The sequence below is a fragment of the Stegodyphus dumicola genome, chromosome 4, assembly GCF_044657685.1.
Source record: "Stegodyphus dumicola isolate Sdum_Otavi_A_Nest chromosome 4, ASM4465768v1".
NCBI lineage: Eukaryota > Metazoa > Arthropoda > Arachnida > Araneae > Eresidae > Stegodyphus > Stegodyphus dumicola.
The window spans coordinates 206781895-206799716 of NC_140771.1; the positions used below are offsets into that span (position 1 = coordinate 206781895).

Genomic DNA, 17822 nt, shown 5'->3' on the forward strand with positions numbered 1-17822 from the left:
TAATAGAATTTTAAATTTATATAGTTAATTAACAAAGGTCATTAATAAATTAAGCTTTTTTTTATAAAGTTTAACTGATAATTTTTCACGAAAACTACAGTCAAAAAATGCTTAAGAAAAGGAAGATATGTAACTGCATGAGGTTACCTCTATAAAAATTGCTTAGTTAATGATCAAATTATTTTCTTTCACATTTGTTAATCTGATATTGTTTTAATGAAAATTACATTTGCTTTGTTTCCGCCTATTTCTTAAAGTGTCGTTAACATTTTCATGTATAGCGTGCAATCAATTTTTTTGGATGTCGATTTGTTAATGACGAACGTCAGTTACATAATATGTAACTATGCGATTTGAAAAACGCATGTATGCAATGTAATCGTCATGCGATGATTTGTAGGTACTTTTTTTTTTTTTACCACGATATTTTCGGCGACAATGTTTTTAAACTGCGAAGTTTTTGAAGCGCTTTATTTTCGACCACGATATTTTGTACCATGATATTAGAGCTGCGATGTTTTCTCCCATAATGTTTTGTACCGCGACGTTTTCTCCTTTCGTTGTTTTCTCCGCGACGTTTTCGTCGGCGATGTTATTGTTCGCGGTGTTTTTGGCTGTGACCCCATAAATATCTCGTCGGTATACATTGCAGTGATAAAAGGATGCACAAGAGGGTGTAGCATTTCATCGCGATATTGAACGGCTATGACAGAACTACTAGGAATCACGTAGAGGTCGGTGCGGCCTTTCGTTAGTATCCCAGACAATACAAGTAACCCTCCTTCGACAATGCTTGATGCTTGATGGCGTGTTCCTGGCTCTCGCCATAACATTGCCCTTCGGGAATCGTTTTGGATGTTAAACTGAGACTCGTCGGTAAACATTATGTGGCCCCACTGCTCTGGTGTCCAACAGCGATGTTCACTGGGCCCAATTCAACAGCATTCTGACATGCGATGGCGACAAAGGAGCACAAACCACAGGTCGTCGAGCGTACAGTCTACCTTTACGCAGTCGACGCGACACAGTTTGGCGTGATATGAACTGTCCTGCAGCAGTAGAGATGCGACGCTAGCTGTTGTGCTGTTAGTGATCTAAGAAGTCTTGCACATAGCAACAGGAAGCAATTGTCTGTTGTTGTGGTAATCCTCTGGCGTCCAGACTCACGTCTCTTAGAGGCAATCTGATCCGTTTAGTAACGATTTCACAGCCTACAGATGACACTACGATGCAAATTCAGCTCTCTTGCCACAGCGGCTCGTCTTGCACCGGCACGTCAGCCCTCCAGCGCATTTCATCATGCAAATGCGATCTCCGGTACATGCTTTCCTCTTTGGCTATCTCGGATTACACAGAACTATTGCTACAAACAAACTGACGTATAGGTCCGGCATGTCCTTTTTTTAAGGCATTGTGGTGTGACTACGGGATTGCTAATTTTGGTTGCGTATTAGTATTCGACGATGCAACCCGTATCTCATATGTAAATTGTATGTTTTAATTACCTTTCTTACATTCATACCTTTTCTTTTAGCGTTTGTTGCTTATTTTTTGAGCATGTGTGTATTTTACTTTTATGTAATTATTATGTTTCTATATTTTTCGTTATTATGATCAAATAATCGCCAAGCTGGCGATGGTTTTGACAACAGGTTTTAGTCGCCAAATTTGGAGAGAAATTGCCAAAAGTCGCCAAACTGTCATTTTAGTCTGGTTCCTGTATAACTGAATGGGTATTGTAATTGAATAACTGTAATTGATTCAGTTACGCAGTTGTAACCGTTAGATGTAACTTCAACCGCATATGCCTTCCAGTAATTTCGAAAAATAGTATTCACCAGAGATTTCTCGGCGACCGGCTGAAAACTGTATGAGACAGGAGAGAGCATCTGCTTTCAGTAGCTGTTTAGTTCAGCGTTAGTTCCGAGTATTGAGATAACTCCATGTTATCTTCGCTCTTTAGATGCACTTTGCTTTGCGTTGTGTTTGAAGTTCTTAGTAGTTTTAAGTGTAACTACTGATTGTACTCTGTGATAATGTGAAGATCTATACGAATACTTTTGTGAAAAGTTCCAGAATTGTGAAATATTTCTTTTGATAAAATAAGTTTTATCAAGGTATCATCACTTTTGTGTGCATTCAATCTATTACGAATCCATATTCACACAACAGTTCGTATTTTAGTCCGGAAATAAAGGTTTTATGCTTTTAACTTCCCAGTCCTGATTTTCGTGATAATCTGTGATTTTACAGTATCTCGAAAAATTCTGTCTTAGATTTGTTTAAATGTCTTGAATCGTTGTTGGCTGGATACAACGAATACCAGCATATTTTCCTTGACAGCATTGTAAGCAATGTCAGAGTAATAAACATTTTTTATTTCCACAATTTTCTGATTTTCAAATTTTAGCACTTACAGTTAATGTTTAAATAAAATTTCTGCTTACATGTTATGTCAACATGCATTCTTCTACTGATGGCCGGCGGAACGCCATTGGACGCTATGCATAAATAAGCTCCCATACTCTGCCGAGACACTTTGAACAGATTCAGCTCTTCTCCATCATAGAGATCCACTAAAAGTCATTCAAAAGAAGAAAAAGTTTCACTCAATTAAAAGCATAATAAAACTGTGAATGCATTTCTATGCAAATTTAAGGTTCACAATAATTGAATATTAAAAAGTCTTATTATACATATAAAATGCAAAGCTAAATTTCAAAATGCATTTCTCTGCTATTTGAAACTGAAATTATATACAGGCTTCTATAAAGCGCTCTATTGATATTTGTATTGTGTATCAAGAACTGTTTGAGGATTGGTAATGGTAGAAGAAATAACAGTTGCTTTTGCATTTCGTTTAAGAAGATTGTATTCTAAAGACGTTTAAGCCGAACTACAATGAAAATTTTGAAAAACTATATAAAAAAGGCTGTATTCGGTTAATTGCTAATAAATTTCTGAGACAAGTAACATGGCAGATGGAAAATATTCTGGTAGAAAAACAGCATTTTTAGGCACTGTATAAAGTATTCGGTAATTAAAATGAAAGTATATTCTGTCAGCAACTGTTAGCCGAATAGAAGTAAATTTTACACACAACTATGTGCAAAGCATTACATTTTATCTCAGATAAACATGGTTAGGTTGCAAAATATTAAATTACTCTACGCGCTTCGCGACCTGTAACAATATACAACTTTTTTCAAATAATTTAGTCTAACAGGAAACAGATTAAGACCTTAATAGATGTCCTGTATTGAAAGAATAGAATTTTCTTCCCAGAAAAAGATATATGAAATATAAGAAAGCCTCTGAGAAATAATTTTGTAATTTTACTTCGCTAATAAAAATCTTCACTCTTCTATGTGATCTTTTGAGAGAATTTAATTTAGAAAATACCTTTTTTAACAGCAAGTATAAATTATAATATTAATTATTTTTGTTTAGGTTTATTCATTAAACACGAGCCGGTATCCATGCAACAGGAACTATGCGATTTTAAATCATTTTTTTAAAATGTATGTATATTAAATTAATTTTTCGAAGCATTATTGCTTTTTATGCTGTGAGATATTGAAGCAAATACTTTACCGTAATGGGAGAGATTCGCATAAAAGAAGACAGTATCAAATAATTGGAGTAGACTTTAAACTGCTTTTATAACTAACAAGCTAAGCTTGATGTAAAATTTCTGGGAAGTAATACATCGCAGTGTGGAAGACTATTTCAGTATTTACAGCAAGATTTGCTAGGTCATAAAAGAGTCCAGAACTTCATAATGAATTTTTGTTTTTTTAGATCTGTAACCCCCCCCTTCCTAATCCAGTGGCCTGAAAAGTAAATCATGAGTTTTGGAAAAAAGGAAAATTTGATTCACTTAGAAAAATGTTTATTATTATCTATTTATATTAAAATCTATTTATTTATAAATGAATGTTTTAGTCTCTTATGATTTTCTTGGTGATAACAAAACATTCGACTTTTTATAGAGGTATGAAGCATTCAATTAAATAAAAATGTGCTTCATACACAAATGTTTCCTTTCTCGAAATTAATTTATTTACAAACTCGAAGATGATAGCATTAAAATAAGCGCTTATCGAGAAATTTACAGTTGTCACTTCGAAAGAAAATCAGTTCAGTGATACTAACCGTTACTTATCCGCCTTTTAAAATAAATGAAATACAATGGCTACTAAAAGCAATAAAATAAATAGTGACTTATTATAAGTCATTATGTATTTCATTTCTTTTAATATACGTTTTTGGTGAAAAACTTTTGGAAAAGTCGTTTTGGCCTTATAATTATGGATTGCACAAAATTATTAGATTTTAATACGTAAACACTTACTAAATTAATTAAACATGAGATGTCATCATTTGTCTACTATATCACTGCGAATTATATGCAAATTAAAATTCATTAGTTTGCAAATATCTTCTGCATTTAATGAAATACATAGATGAAAATATTATACTTACGTACTTTTCCACTGACCATTTTCGAAAAATCTAAACTGTTGCCAAACAGTATGGCTGAATGACAATAATGGACAAATGAGATGTTACAGCACACTCATAAGATATCTTTTGATTCAATATGATTCCGATTAATTCTCGATAATCCAGTTTAATTTTTATAATGGATTTTTATAATTAATTGCCATTTCTTTGAGGGGAAATTTCACTTATGGGGGGATGGGTAAGATTAACCTTTGGAACTTGCCTTGGAAGAGCTTGCAGTAAAATATTTTTAAAGGGATCCTGGCATAAAAAAGGAATGTGTGTTTATCGACACATTTCGAAGGGATAAACAATTTTAAAAGGGATAAACAATGGCGATTTATATTCTTTTTACCGAAATGTTTGAGACAGGTTTACAATTAATTTAACAAAATAAACAAAAAATTTAAATATGTAACAAGTTCATATTTAATTTTTTTGTACGCCATATCCGTAATTTGTATTTATTAGTTATTTAACTTAATATAGAGCGATTGGTTCCTTCGAACTTTTGCCGAAATTTTTGATGCGTGTCTGGCGGGAATTTTGCCAGTTTCAGGGTAAACTAAGTCCTAAATACTGGAAATGTTAATACATTTTACTCATAATGTATTGACCTACATTTTGTATTGACCTACATTCAAGCGTCATAGAGAAGTTTATTGAATAATTCGAATTTAAGGGTTTCGAATTCATGAAATAAATTTTAAAAAAGACTGATTTTTATACACGAAATAGAAAAAAATCTTAAGTATGTGCCTTAATATTTATAGAAAAATAGCTGATATTTCCAAATTCAATAATGAATCGAAATAAAATGAGATCGACGCATCTAACTGTGCATATGGTAATATTCTATTTCAATGGATACACAAGATAGCTTAAAAAGGAATTTATTACAAATGCAACAAACAGATATAATCCAGAACCTAATACATAGCATTGAATTGACAGTAAATCACAAAATCTTGTACAGTTTGCATTTGTTACTTTTATGGACAAGTTGAATGCGATTTTTATATAATCTTATTATCCCTCTTTTTTCATTTAATATTGATTCGTGAGCTCAAGTCACTCTAATCACAGAGGATAACAAAACAGTTGTATAATAGGTAATTGTAATAAAGGTACCTAAAATGGATTAAAAAGCATATTCTTACATTGCCATTCAGTGAAGTGAAAAATGTTTATTTTTATCGGAAGAGTATCTGTTTCTGTGTTCCAAATATTTTACTAGTAACGCTTTTGAAAAATATTTACCTTTCTGTTGACCTACTAAAATAGGGTGTCCATCCTCCCTTCTCCATTTGATCTTGGGAATTGGATTGCCCGTTGCTCTGCAGGATAGCGTGATGTTAGCATTTTCAGCTACGGATATATTCCGATTTACGACATCGTTGACGAACTCCGGAGGAACTACAAAAGGGATGAAATAGTTTTAACTGTCACCCAGTAACATATTTCTTCGTACAGTGTTTGTCAAAATAAGAAATCCATCGACAGTCTCCGATATAATCAAGAAATAACACTAAAATATCTTGCTATTTTTCTTGTAAGAATTATTAATTTCTTAAACATTATGTAGATGGATTTAGCGCATCATGTGAAACGTTTTAGGATGTAATTAATCTGTCTTACAGCCCAAGATATGATAATGATAATCTGTCTTATTTTGTAGAATAGATCAATCTATTTGATATTTTTAATATAAATTTCAATGATTCTTTGAATATTAATGGACTTATCTCTTTCAGTGAACATAATTTTATCATTTATTTGTAATTTTCTTATCTTTAGATTATTCGATGAAAATTTTTGTTTTTATAAATCGAAAGCTTTCTCATAATAATTTTAAAACCAGAATTATATTAAGAGAAATTAAACATATTTACAACCTGTATACTTTTAGCCTGTGCATTCCTTTAATGTATTTTTTTTCTATAGTTATAGCTCTTGTTCTTAACAAAAAACGATGCGGTAATTAATAATATGCGATAATATGCGATGAGGTAATTAATAAACGGCGATGATATCCCAATGTGAGTAGCAGGTGCCTTTAAGATGGGACGTAACTCGATTTGGATATGAAGGTTACACAGATGCCTTATACACAGATGCCTTATCACCAAACAATATGAAGGTTTGCCCTTTTTTCAGATTTATATTTATTCTGCCTGAATATATATATATATATATTATTTACTAAATAATATTGATTAATTGATGATATTATACCTTTTAAGTTTAGTTAAAGTAGAATGATCTTAAAAGAGTGAATCCATACTAGTAAGTTATATTTTGAAAGATGTTTTGAAGTAACTTGAAAGTGAAATGTTAATAATGTTTTAACGGGGACTGGAATTAAATCATCATGAAGAACAAAATTTCAATTGTAAAAGGAATAAATTAAAGGCAAGAATTAAATTAAATGCATGTAATCATTGTCATTGATAGGAAATTAGTTGACTTTTCAAGGGGAACAAACCAACTCCCGTTCAATGAACAATAATTAATAAATAAATACGAAGGTGTTTCGTCTTTACTCGAGCTATAAGGCTAAGCCAAACCGGCAATTCAAGTCAGGCCAAATATTTCCGTGAATAGAAGGGATTATGAACCAATGCTGATATTCAAAGAGCTTATTCCTATGAAGCATTTTAGCCAATTCAATTTTGAGTGAAAAGCAATTTCTGCAGTGAATTTCGAAAAACTCGAGTAACTGTCCCCCGACACCCTCGTGTTTATGCATTTGAGTTCAATATTATTTGTAAAAATTAAACATTGGAAATTGTCATTATGAAATAGAATTCAAAGTATAAAGTTGAAATAAACATTAGAAGATTACAAAATATAAGATAAATAATGCAAACTTTGTAAAAACAAATCAAAAATAATAAAAAAATTAAAAATATAATTAGAAAAGTGAATGTACATGAAGATATAAAGGCAAGAAAAAGTATTAATTAACTTACGTTCTTTCTAGTGGGGAATCGGCAAAGTGTTCTCTTCGCGTCTGACTCAGAAGTGTAGTGTTTCCGAAAAATTCTTAGCGGCAGCGGGGGCTTTGAATAATATCAGTCGGTAAGACTTGGGTGAAGTAATTTATGGTAGTGGGTGGGACTCGGAATTCTTGAGGGATGTATTCTGTGGAGTTCTTATTTGAGTGAAACCGTCTGTTAAAATTTTTTTTGAAAATACTAGTGAATGGAAATTAATTAATTTCTGGCTAATTGTCGTGTCGAAACAATTAGGAATTTAAGAAAGGAAAAAAAGGAATTTTCACTGTCAAAGAGCTATTTGACAGACTAAATATTATGAAATAGGCCCATTTTTTTAGTAACAGCACAGTAACAGCATAAGTCTGAAGACAATTAGCTTTTAATTTAAATTTTATTCTGAAAAGAACTTCCTCCTACTGTTTCAGGGTCACAGTATTTTGATGATATCCAAAAAAGTTGTCAAGGCACGGATATCAGATATGAGGGAAAGACAACTGCAGATCATTCTTAACAGGATACAGAAATGGTCAAATAGGCTTGAATCTGTATTTTCAAAACATTGCAGAGTCATTAGGTTTATTCGGAGAAGAAAACGTGAATAATGAGAAACGTCTTTTTATCAGGATTAGAACTCTGAACTTCCCCATTGTTACACGCATGTGCTTCCAATTACACCACGATGACATGGAAGGAGATAAAGAAGGAGGAAATGCCTTAAACAATCCCTATTTCAAAGGCGAATGAATAGTTGGGACACAATGGCCAAATTCTGGTTGGAACGAATTACCGTCCACAATACACTGGTGTGCAAAAATTAAGGACGAGACGGTTTTGTCAATATAACCTTGTACAAAAGGTTTCCAAATATACACATTTAATACCGTAAGATCCCCAATACGTAAGGACATGAGTAATGTAAGCAACACTTAAAGAGAAATCAGAGGGATAAAAAGAAGCTTTATTGAAAAAGTAGCATGGAGCGCAATGCGACTGAAGGCCGAAACATCCCTGTGATGGGTGTCCAGCAAGAAACATCCGGTCTTTAATAGGGTTTTAACTGCTATACGGCGTGCAATCTCTTTGCCAGAAATACTGATCTTACACCGACAACATGCTTTATACTACACAGACACTCCCCCATTACGTCTACCTGCATATCTGCGCATGTGCTACCATACATCACCTTACTTAATCTCCTGATTGGTCTTTCTGTCCGCTCTGCCTCTTCGTTCAGCTGATATGCTAATTTTTAGACTTCGTCCTTAATTTTTGCACACCAGTGTATTTTAGTTCAAGTCTTGAACCATATTGGATAAATGCGCCACTTTCAGCTTGAACTTCTGTGTTACTTGGTCGCTGTTTCGTTGTGCTCGCTTTCTACTGCAATAATATAAAAAATGTAAATGTTCTTGAATAGGTACGACTGGAGTGCTAAGTGATCTATGGCCACAAATGTCTATTGCAAATAAAAATGAAATTGGAAACTGCCTCGACGGGCAAATTTCTTAGATATTAAGAAGTCAACATATTAGCATCCTACGCAATTAGAATTCTGCCTCTTCAATATGGATCTACGATCTGTCCTATCTAAGTATTACGCATCAACACTGCTCCTTCTTTTTCTCGTTTCCATTGCATATATATACAGAAAGGAATGTACTCGCTGTGTTGGCGCATCAAGTCCTTTTAAATAAATGCAAAATAATCCCCAGTTTACATTTACAGTCACATGTTTACACAACCTTATTTCTACATACTTAGTTGAACCACCCTGTATGTACACAGCGCGTAACCCTTTCCTTCAGTTGATTAAATACTACATGATTCTTGTACAATTTAAATAAAAGAGAAGTTTAGTTCAGAGTAAATCGAAAGAACACATTTATTGTTAGGCATAAATCTGAGAAATAAAGGTGCAACCGCAACTTTAATAGAGAGACCTTTTAAAAGCTTCTGACAAAAAGTTTTAGTAATCTTTTTTTATGATTGCTTTCTAAGACTATTTAAAGTGCCAACATTTTATTTTATAGACAATTTAAGAATGACAAGAAGTTTCTTAGGCAAAGGTGATTCAATTTGATGCCTTTTTTCCCCTTTACAAATCTGCTATTTACAGCCTGCTTTCATGCATACTTGAATCTACGAATATGTAAATGTAAACGTCACTACTTTTGTCTCATTTTCTTCCTTTTTAATAATACAAAATAGAACCTGATAACATTTGGAAAGCTAGTATATCAGATTTGAAATGATGTATTATAGGATTTCTAATAAGTCGAACTATTCATTAAAATATTAAGTACGTGGTATTTTTTATTTCTTTAGTTGATGACAGAATGATATACAGCCGGCAGATTTATGGTATTGTTACGAAATGTACAGGCGAGGTAAGATGGATTCCCCGCAAAGCAGTTTTAGGGTTTCCATAAAATGGCAAGGGAAAGCAGGGTTGCCACATTTGGCGAGAAATTGCCCCTTGGCGATATACCATTGACGGATGGAGAACTTTCTGGAACGAATTCTTAGTGGCTTAGCCCAGGATGTTCTCGAACACAAGCGGAAAGCTATATAAACCCTGCTGGTCCGCAGTCAGTGTGTGTGTGTGACTCGTCTAGCGAGCTGATAGTCAGTATTGAGAGTTTGCCTCGTCTAGAGTGCGTCTCGAGTTAGTCCGTGAGGAGTTGACGGGAAGAAAATCTTCAAGTGCTGAAATTGCGGATTGAAAGGACATCTCAACTGGAACTGACACGTGAATCAAGACTGGGAGAGAGCTCCCGCGGAACAAAACCAGGGAAACTAAAGTGTGGCAATTTCACGGGGCGGAGGTTGCCAGGCAAAGATGCAGCCCCTCTGAAAGTTCTTCAAATCTCTTCAATGAGCGGCGGAGATAACGGACTGTTCGTCGAAGGATACGTGAATAAGCATCCTTGTAAAAAGATCATAGATACGGGAGCAAATGTAACCATCGTGAGAACAGATGTAGCTCGAAAATTGAGCGAAACGTTGCGCTGGACTCCGCCCTGTGTGACTTTACAAACAGCGACAGGTGATAAGATTCCCATTGAAGGTAAAATTAACATCATCATTACCTTCGGAAATGAGACCTACCAGCACTTAACTTTCGTTGCTAACATCGCGGACGAATTAATACTCGGACTGGACTTTTTGCGGAAGTACGACTTTACGTTGGACTTTAAACGTAACGAAATGCTCTCTGCAAAGGAAGATATAACTGTGTTTGAAATGAAGAGCGGCATTCCCTCAGCTCACCAAGTAACAACAAAAACAGATTTCACCATTCCTCGGATGACAGAATTATTAATAACCGGCTCCATAGAAAATAATAGCTTCAGATTTGGACTAATTGAATACCCTGAAAATAGTCCAAGAGAGGTATTAGTGGCTTCCTCATTAGTAGACCTTTCGAAAGCTTTCATCCCTGTGTGAGTGGCGAATGTTAGCCACAGACCGAGAAACATCCAAAAGGGTGAAGTGCTAGCAGCATGCACTCCAATTACTTGCGTTTACAAAGTCCCATTTGAAATTCCGACTGAGGCAATTAGTAAATTAATGGAAGAACTTCTGCAGAGTGCAAATTTAACACATGAACAAAGACGTGCGACAGAGAAAACAACTAAAAAATTTGTAAGATCTATTTTCTAGGTCATCCAAAGATGTTGGCAGCACAAAACTAACGCAATATTGAATTGATACGGGGGATCACTCTCCGATAAAGCAGCATCGCAGGCGTTTACCATTTGAAAAACAGAAATGCATCTGAGAACTGCAATGGAAAAGTATTTGACCCGGGTATATTTTAAATAGACTGAGACTGAAATTCATTCTTAACTTTAATTTGTATAATTTAAAATTGTCATGTGTTTAATTTGTGTATGTAACTTGTACATAGTGTAAATATCTGTTTCTTTAGTTATGTTATTTATTTATATCTTATGTTTGTTTCATTACGTTTTGTTTGTATCGAATTAGGCTTCTAACCAAGGGTAGTACTGCCCGAGACGGGCAAACCTTGGGAGGGGCAGTGTTACGAAATGTACAGGCGAGGTTAGATGGCTTCCCCTCAAAGCTGTTTTAGGGTTGCCATAAAATGGCAAGGGAAGGAAGGGTTGCCAATTTTGTCACCAAATGTCGCCAAAATGGGCGATTTCTCACAAAATGTGGCAACCCTGCCTTTCCTTGCCATTTTATGGCCACCCTAAAACAGCTTTGAGGGGAAGCCATCTTACCTCGCCTGTACATTTCGTAACACTGCCCCCTCCCAAGGTTTGCACGTCCCGGGCAATACAACCCTTGGTTAGAAGCCTAATTCGATACAAACAAAACGTAATGAAACATAAGATATAATAAATAACATAACTAAAGAAACATATATTTACACTATGTACAAGTTACATACACAAATTAAACACATCACAATTTTAAATTACACAAATTAAAATTAAGAATGAATTTCAGTCTCAGTCTACTTAATATATACCCGGGTCAAATACTTTTCCACTGCAGTTCTCAGATGCATTTCTGTTTTGCATATCACAGTATAAAGATTCAGACTTTTCATCCACAGGAAGATGTGAAACAGTTTGTTCATTACTCTGTAGTTCATTCCCCTCATGTATACAGTTCGGTATTTTTAGCCGCTGGTACATGCCCATTCACCTTCATTTCCTGGGAATCAGTTCCGATGTTTGCACCAAGGTCGCGAATAGAATCCGATCCTTTACGAGCAGAAGTATCCGAGTTTAGAATCAAGTCCTTGTCTACAAAATCTGCACTATGAGACGCACACCCACAGTTTTCGAAGTGGTTGAATTTTCTTGCAGTACTGGAGCGCACTGCTTAAGCTGCACATTAGCTTCTCCCATCTCCGCATCACATGCACTTTCAGATGGTTCAACACCTGCTGCCTGCGACTTCGTAAATTCACTATCAGTTTTGACGAACTTAACAGTCGCATTTTCATTTTCTTCCACTTCAGGCACTTGAGAATCAACAGCTTCTTTACTGTCTTTTATTTCTTCATGTTTTCGTTCTTTTTCTTTAATCCCGTTAGATGTTTCATCCTTGATTTCTTGATATTTCTCAGACAATTCATTAGCCACTTCCTTCTTTTCTTCATCCATTGATTCTTCAGATGCTACTTCTCTCATTTCCACATCGTCTTTTATGCCTCCAGTTTCTTCTGTAAGTTCCACTTTCAGCTGGTGGAGTTGCCCTCGTACATTTTCTTGGCCACCATTTATCTCTTCTCGTCGGCCTTTTTTCTCTTCTAGTCCGACTTTGATCTCAGCTGTCATCTCTTTTTATATCCAGCTTTTATCTCTTTATATCCAGCTTTTATCTCAGCACATCCGGCTTGTATCTCATATCCGGCTTGTATCTCAGCATATCCGGCTTTCAACTTCTCCTTTCCGGCTTCCATCTTTCCTTGGAATTCTGCAAAGGCAGTCACGAGCTGTCTTAATAGATCTTCCATTGGTCTTGTCACTGGCATTCACCCTCAAATCCCACTTCTGACACCAGCTGTTGCGTTTTTCTTTTCTGACACCAGTTGTTACGTTATTTTCTTCCTTTACGTTCATACGGGGTTTGTGTGGATTTGGAGTGAATAACGACGGCAGCACTTGATGAAATATCGAAACACACTTTATTTACCAATATTAATCAAGACAGCTCCAAAACACTTACAGTCGTCGAAGATCTACAATAAACACGCCGGAACAATCAGCGACACAGCCTTCCCACTTTCAGGCAATAACGATGGAGACAGCTTCACTGCAAAACACAAGAGTACAGCTCCCGACTCTGCTCTGTCGTTCTCGGAACTCCACGTACTCTCGAGACTCTCCACGCTACAACTCGCGATGCACTCGACGACAAACAGAGCACAGCTCCCGACTCTTCGGTTCAGTCGTTCCCGGAGCTCAACACGCTCTCTCGAAGATGCACTAAACGCGATGTACTAAGAGACTCCTACGGTGCACTCGACGACCCAATCAGCACTCGCGGACCGGCTGTCAACTGGATCGAGTTCGCACGGACTAACTCGATACGCACTCTAGACGAGGCACACTCTCAGAACTGATTGTCAGCTCGCTAGACGAGGCACACACACACTGACTGTGGACCAGCAGGGTTTATATAGCTTTCGGCTTGTGTTCGAGAACATTTTGGGCTAAACCAGTAAGAATTCGTTCCAGAAGGTTCTCCATCCGTCCATGGTATATCGCCTATTTTGTCGCCAAATGTGGCAACCCTGCCTGTACATTTCGTAACAGTATCATAGATATATAATATTCTGCAATGTGCTAAATTAAAAAAAAATCAAAACCTTTATTTCATTATGATGGGAATTAAAGAGAAAATATTTGATTTATCTTCGTCATTTTGCATTTCTTGATACACAATTATAATGTAGTGTATTTTCATACACATTTCGGGAAATAATGCTTTATAATGTATAGAAAGTGATATTTATGTTGAAGATAAGAAGCAATGCTTTCGAAGGCTTTGAAAAGGATCTTCTTGCTATTTTGCATTTTATCCACTCAATTTGAAACAAAAATATTCATAGGATTTTGTAAATCGATAACACTTTAGTTCTATCAAGTTAAAGAGATTTATTGTTGCTCAAAAATAATACAAAAAAGTATTGGAGATTAATGTGCATTTTGTATTAGGTACCTTCATCGAAAATATGTAAATTATTCATAGGCAATTTTCATCTGTTGTTAAGCACGTTTCTTCTCATTTGTGGCGAATTTGAATCATATTTTTAGGTAAATTCTTTTAATTTTTAGGCCTGTCTTCCCTTATTCTTTGTTCATGAATGCTCTAAATCCCATTATTTGTCAGCATGTATTCTCATTGGATTATATGAAAATGTTTAGAATGGTGAACGAAGTATGTTTTCTATATATGTTTTCTATACGATAAATTTATGAATACTTATTGAACAGAATTTTTTTTTCGGGGGGGGGGTAGTATATAGTCAGCAGATATCCTGATTCTATGTGATTTATTTGTTTTCATTTCCGGATCATAGAAGTATAAAAGTATTTATTAAAGGAGTGATGAATCCTAATTTTTTCTTGAATCCAAATCTTTCGAAATTCGAATCTTTTTTGTGAATAACAGCGAGGGAAAAGGTATTTTTACTAATAAAAGGAATTTTAAATTAAAGCAGAAAACTCTTAAACCTACGCTTAATCAAAAACAAATTTAAGAATAAAAAAGAAATCTGTGTTTTTTATATTACATTAAAATTTAATAAATGAAATACGTAATTAAAACTCTTGAACCTAGACGTTATATTCTCACATAATAATTTAAAAGTTGTTGACCCAGCAAAGAACGTGTTTTACGGAACAATAGATTTTGGCATATAAATGATATTAGCAGTCATAGCGAATGATTTAACGTTCATTTATTTAACTCTTGAGAAGTACATTCTTAACACGAATTATGCAATATGATGTGCAAAATCTCCACTCCTGTTTTTGATCTCATTTGTGCCTTTTCTATAATTTTGTAAAAACTAATTTTCCATGGAGGAAAGGGCGAGTTGAAAGCAGAGAAGCAAGCAAAAAAGAAAGAATGCGACGTTATGATAAGATTGATTTAGATTTCTTTATTCTAATTTTAAGTTTCCGTTCTCAAAGTTCCAATGATTACTGGATGAAGCGTTTAAGCATTTGCGTCATTATTGTTATCTGACAACCGTACAACAACAATTAAGTTTAAAATGATTCACTTTAGAAAGGTTTATTGTAATTAGTTAATACTGTTGCATTATTTCTTCGGACACCACTTGTTACGTTATTTCCTTCCTTAAAGTTCGTACGGTATTCGTGTGGATTTGGGGTGAATAACGACGACACTTGATGAAGTATCGAAACACACTTTATTTAGACAATATTAATCCGGACAGCTATAAAGTCACGTTTTACAGTCGTCGAAGATCTACTATACACTCGCTGGAACAATCAGCGACACAGCCTTCACACTGTCAGCACCAGTCTACAGCTCCCAACTCGGTCGTTCTCGGAACTCCACGTACTCTCGAGACTCTCCACGCTACGACTCGCGATGCACTCGACGACACACAGAGCACAGCTCCTGACTCTTCGGTTCAATCGTTCCCGGAGCTTAACACACTCTCTCGACGATGCACTAACCGCGATGTACTAAAAGACTTTTCGATGCACTCGACTACCAACTCGGCCCTGGACTTCGAGACACTCGCTCACTAGCTATCAGCTCACTAGACGAGGCACATACTAATTGACTGCGGGCCAGCAGATTTTATAGAGCTTTCGGTTTGTGTTCGAGAACATTCTGGGCTAAACCGGTAAGTTTGCTTTATGCAGCCCCGGCCTGGGCCACGGCGTTAAAGACTGAACGAAGGAAAGTTAACCTACTGCAAAATAAAATACTAAGAGCGATGGTTAATGCGCCTTGGTATGTTAGAAACACGATCATTTATGAAGATTTAAAAATTAAACCAATACCGGAGCAGATCCTAATGGATGCTCACAACGTTTTTGAGAAAATGGAGAATTCGCCAGTCAATACTTTGAGAGAACTTAATAACTATGATCCCACTGTGGAAAGCGTCGTGAAACGACCTAGATCAATTCACCACAATGTAAAGTGGTAGCTGTAAATATGTATATAGTTTTATCCAACTTATCTCATTTTATTGAAGTATTTCATTAAGCATTTAATCCTAGTATTTATCCAAGTATCTAATCAAGATTTATTTCATGTTTGTGAATTGTGTTTGTGTTTACTACTAAGAATATGGACTTAGTGCCAGGACAGGCAAAGACTTTTAGTGTTATTTGTACAAAGTGTAAATAAATGAACTCACCACGCCTACCACTGTGGATCCAACCGCATTGGCTAGTACCGGTCACGTGATACTCATACGCTGAATTCTCAAGAACTAGATATTATTATCTCGAATCTCTCACTAAGCAGTTTTTATGTTCTCCAGTCAGGACTCAGATGATTTTCATGACTGAAATTTTATTATGTTAGTGTACGCCACCTTGACATGCCACCTTAAAGCTCTAATTGTCTGATCTCTCAGACTCTTATTTTCGCCTTCGGGCGAGTGGCGTGATAGCACCCTAAATATTTTTCTACAACCGTGAATGGCTTTTATGAATATGCAAGTTAGAATGATCAGGTTTAAGCTCTAAGAAGTTGATGCCTGTAGTGAACGTAAAGCATAAGCATAAGCTAAACCGGTAAGAATTCGTTCCAGAAGGTTCTCCATCCGTCAATAGTATATCGCCAATTTTGTCGCCAAATGGACGATTGCTCGTCAAATGTGACAACCCTGCCTTACATTGCTATTTATGGCAACCTTAAACCTGCTTTGCGGTAAAGCTATCTCGCCGCGCCTCTACATTTCGTAACAATACTTTTAGGGCAAAAGGAAGAAATAAATATCTTTAATAGAGACTTAAGGGGTAAAGCTTAAAGGGGTAAAGACTTAAGAGTTAAATTAAAGCTGGTATTTTATTTCTCCTATTTTTTACCTTACACGCGCACACATACACACATATATATTTGAGCATATAAAAATGAGAATTTTATGCAATATTTCAGATTCTATTCCAGTCAAAACAAGTGTAGGGGGTAGGAGAAGGATTATTTCAAGCATTAGCATATATAAACACAGAAATCGGAATGAATTTGAAATGCAGAACCAAATGCTGTTCAGAAAATTAAGTATAATCAAGAATTTGTTTATTTTAAGAGTTCATGAAAGCATACTTACTGTATAACTACTGGCCATCACGAGTCGATATTTATGATCCCAAATACCATTGTAATTGCCATAATCAAGTTCCTTTTTAATGAAATCTTGAAGTTTTGAGTTAAATTGTTTAACGCCTTTTTAGTTAGGATTCGAAAGTTTTGATTGACGAAAATAACGCGCTAGTTTCCGAGTTGTGGAGTTTTGAATTCATTTCAAAATTGTGGGATTCGAACGTCGCATCCTTAGTGTTCTCGTCATGTTCAAATCCATTTTGCTGTTTGCTGATTATATCTAACTATATCATCGTATATTGTCTATTTGTTTTTTCTTTGCTTGCATAAACGGCAATATAAACGTGCTTCATTGAAGTGCTCAAGATTTCGTGAAAACTGAAACAGACATTCCTTTTGCGACGTAATCTCATAAGAACATGTTATATTATCACCCCCCTTAATTTTCTTCTTAATATCGGATTCAGGTGTCATTTTCATGCTGGAATAATCGTAAAGTTTTTATTTTGAAATATA

At 35.4% G+C, this 17822-nt stretch overlaps 1 protein-coding gene across 3 annotated transcripts in view; it reads right to left on the reverse strand.

Moving 5' to 3' along the window:
* The window catches only part of LOC118186026 (lachesin-like), a 145306-nt gene that overhangs the window by 37026 nt on the left and 90458 nt on the right, over window positions 1-17822 (reverse strand). For all 3 annotated transcript variants that reach the window (XM_085815919.1, XM_085815920.1, XM_085815921.1), the window contains 2 exons: window positions 5767-5922; window positions 2448-2576 (listed from right to left, as the gene is read on the reverse strand). In XM_085815919.1, the coding sequence (XP_085672045.1) occupies window positions 2448-2576; window positions 5767-5922 (285 nt within the window). The remainder of the gene's footprint in view (window positions 1-2447; window positions 2577-5766; window positions 5923-17822) is intronic.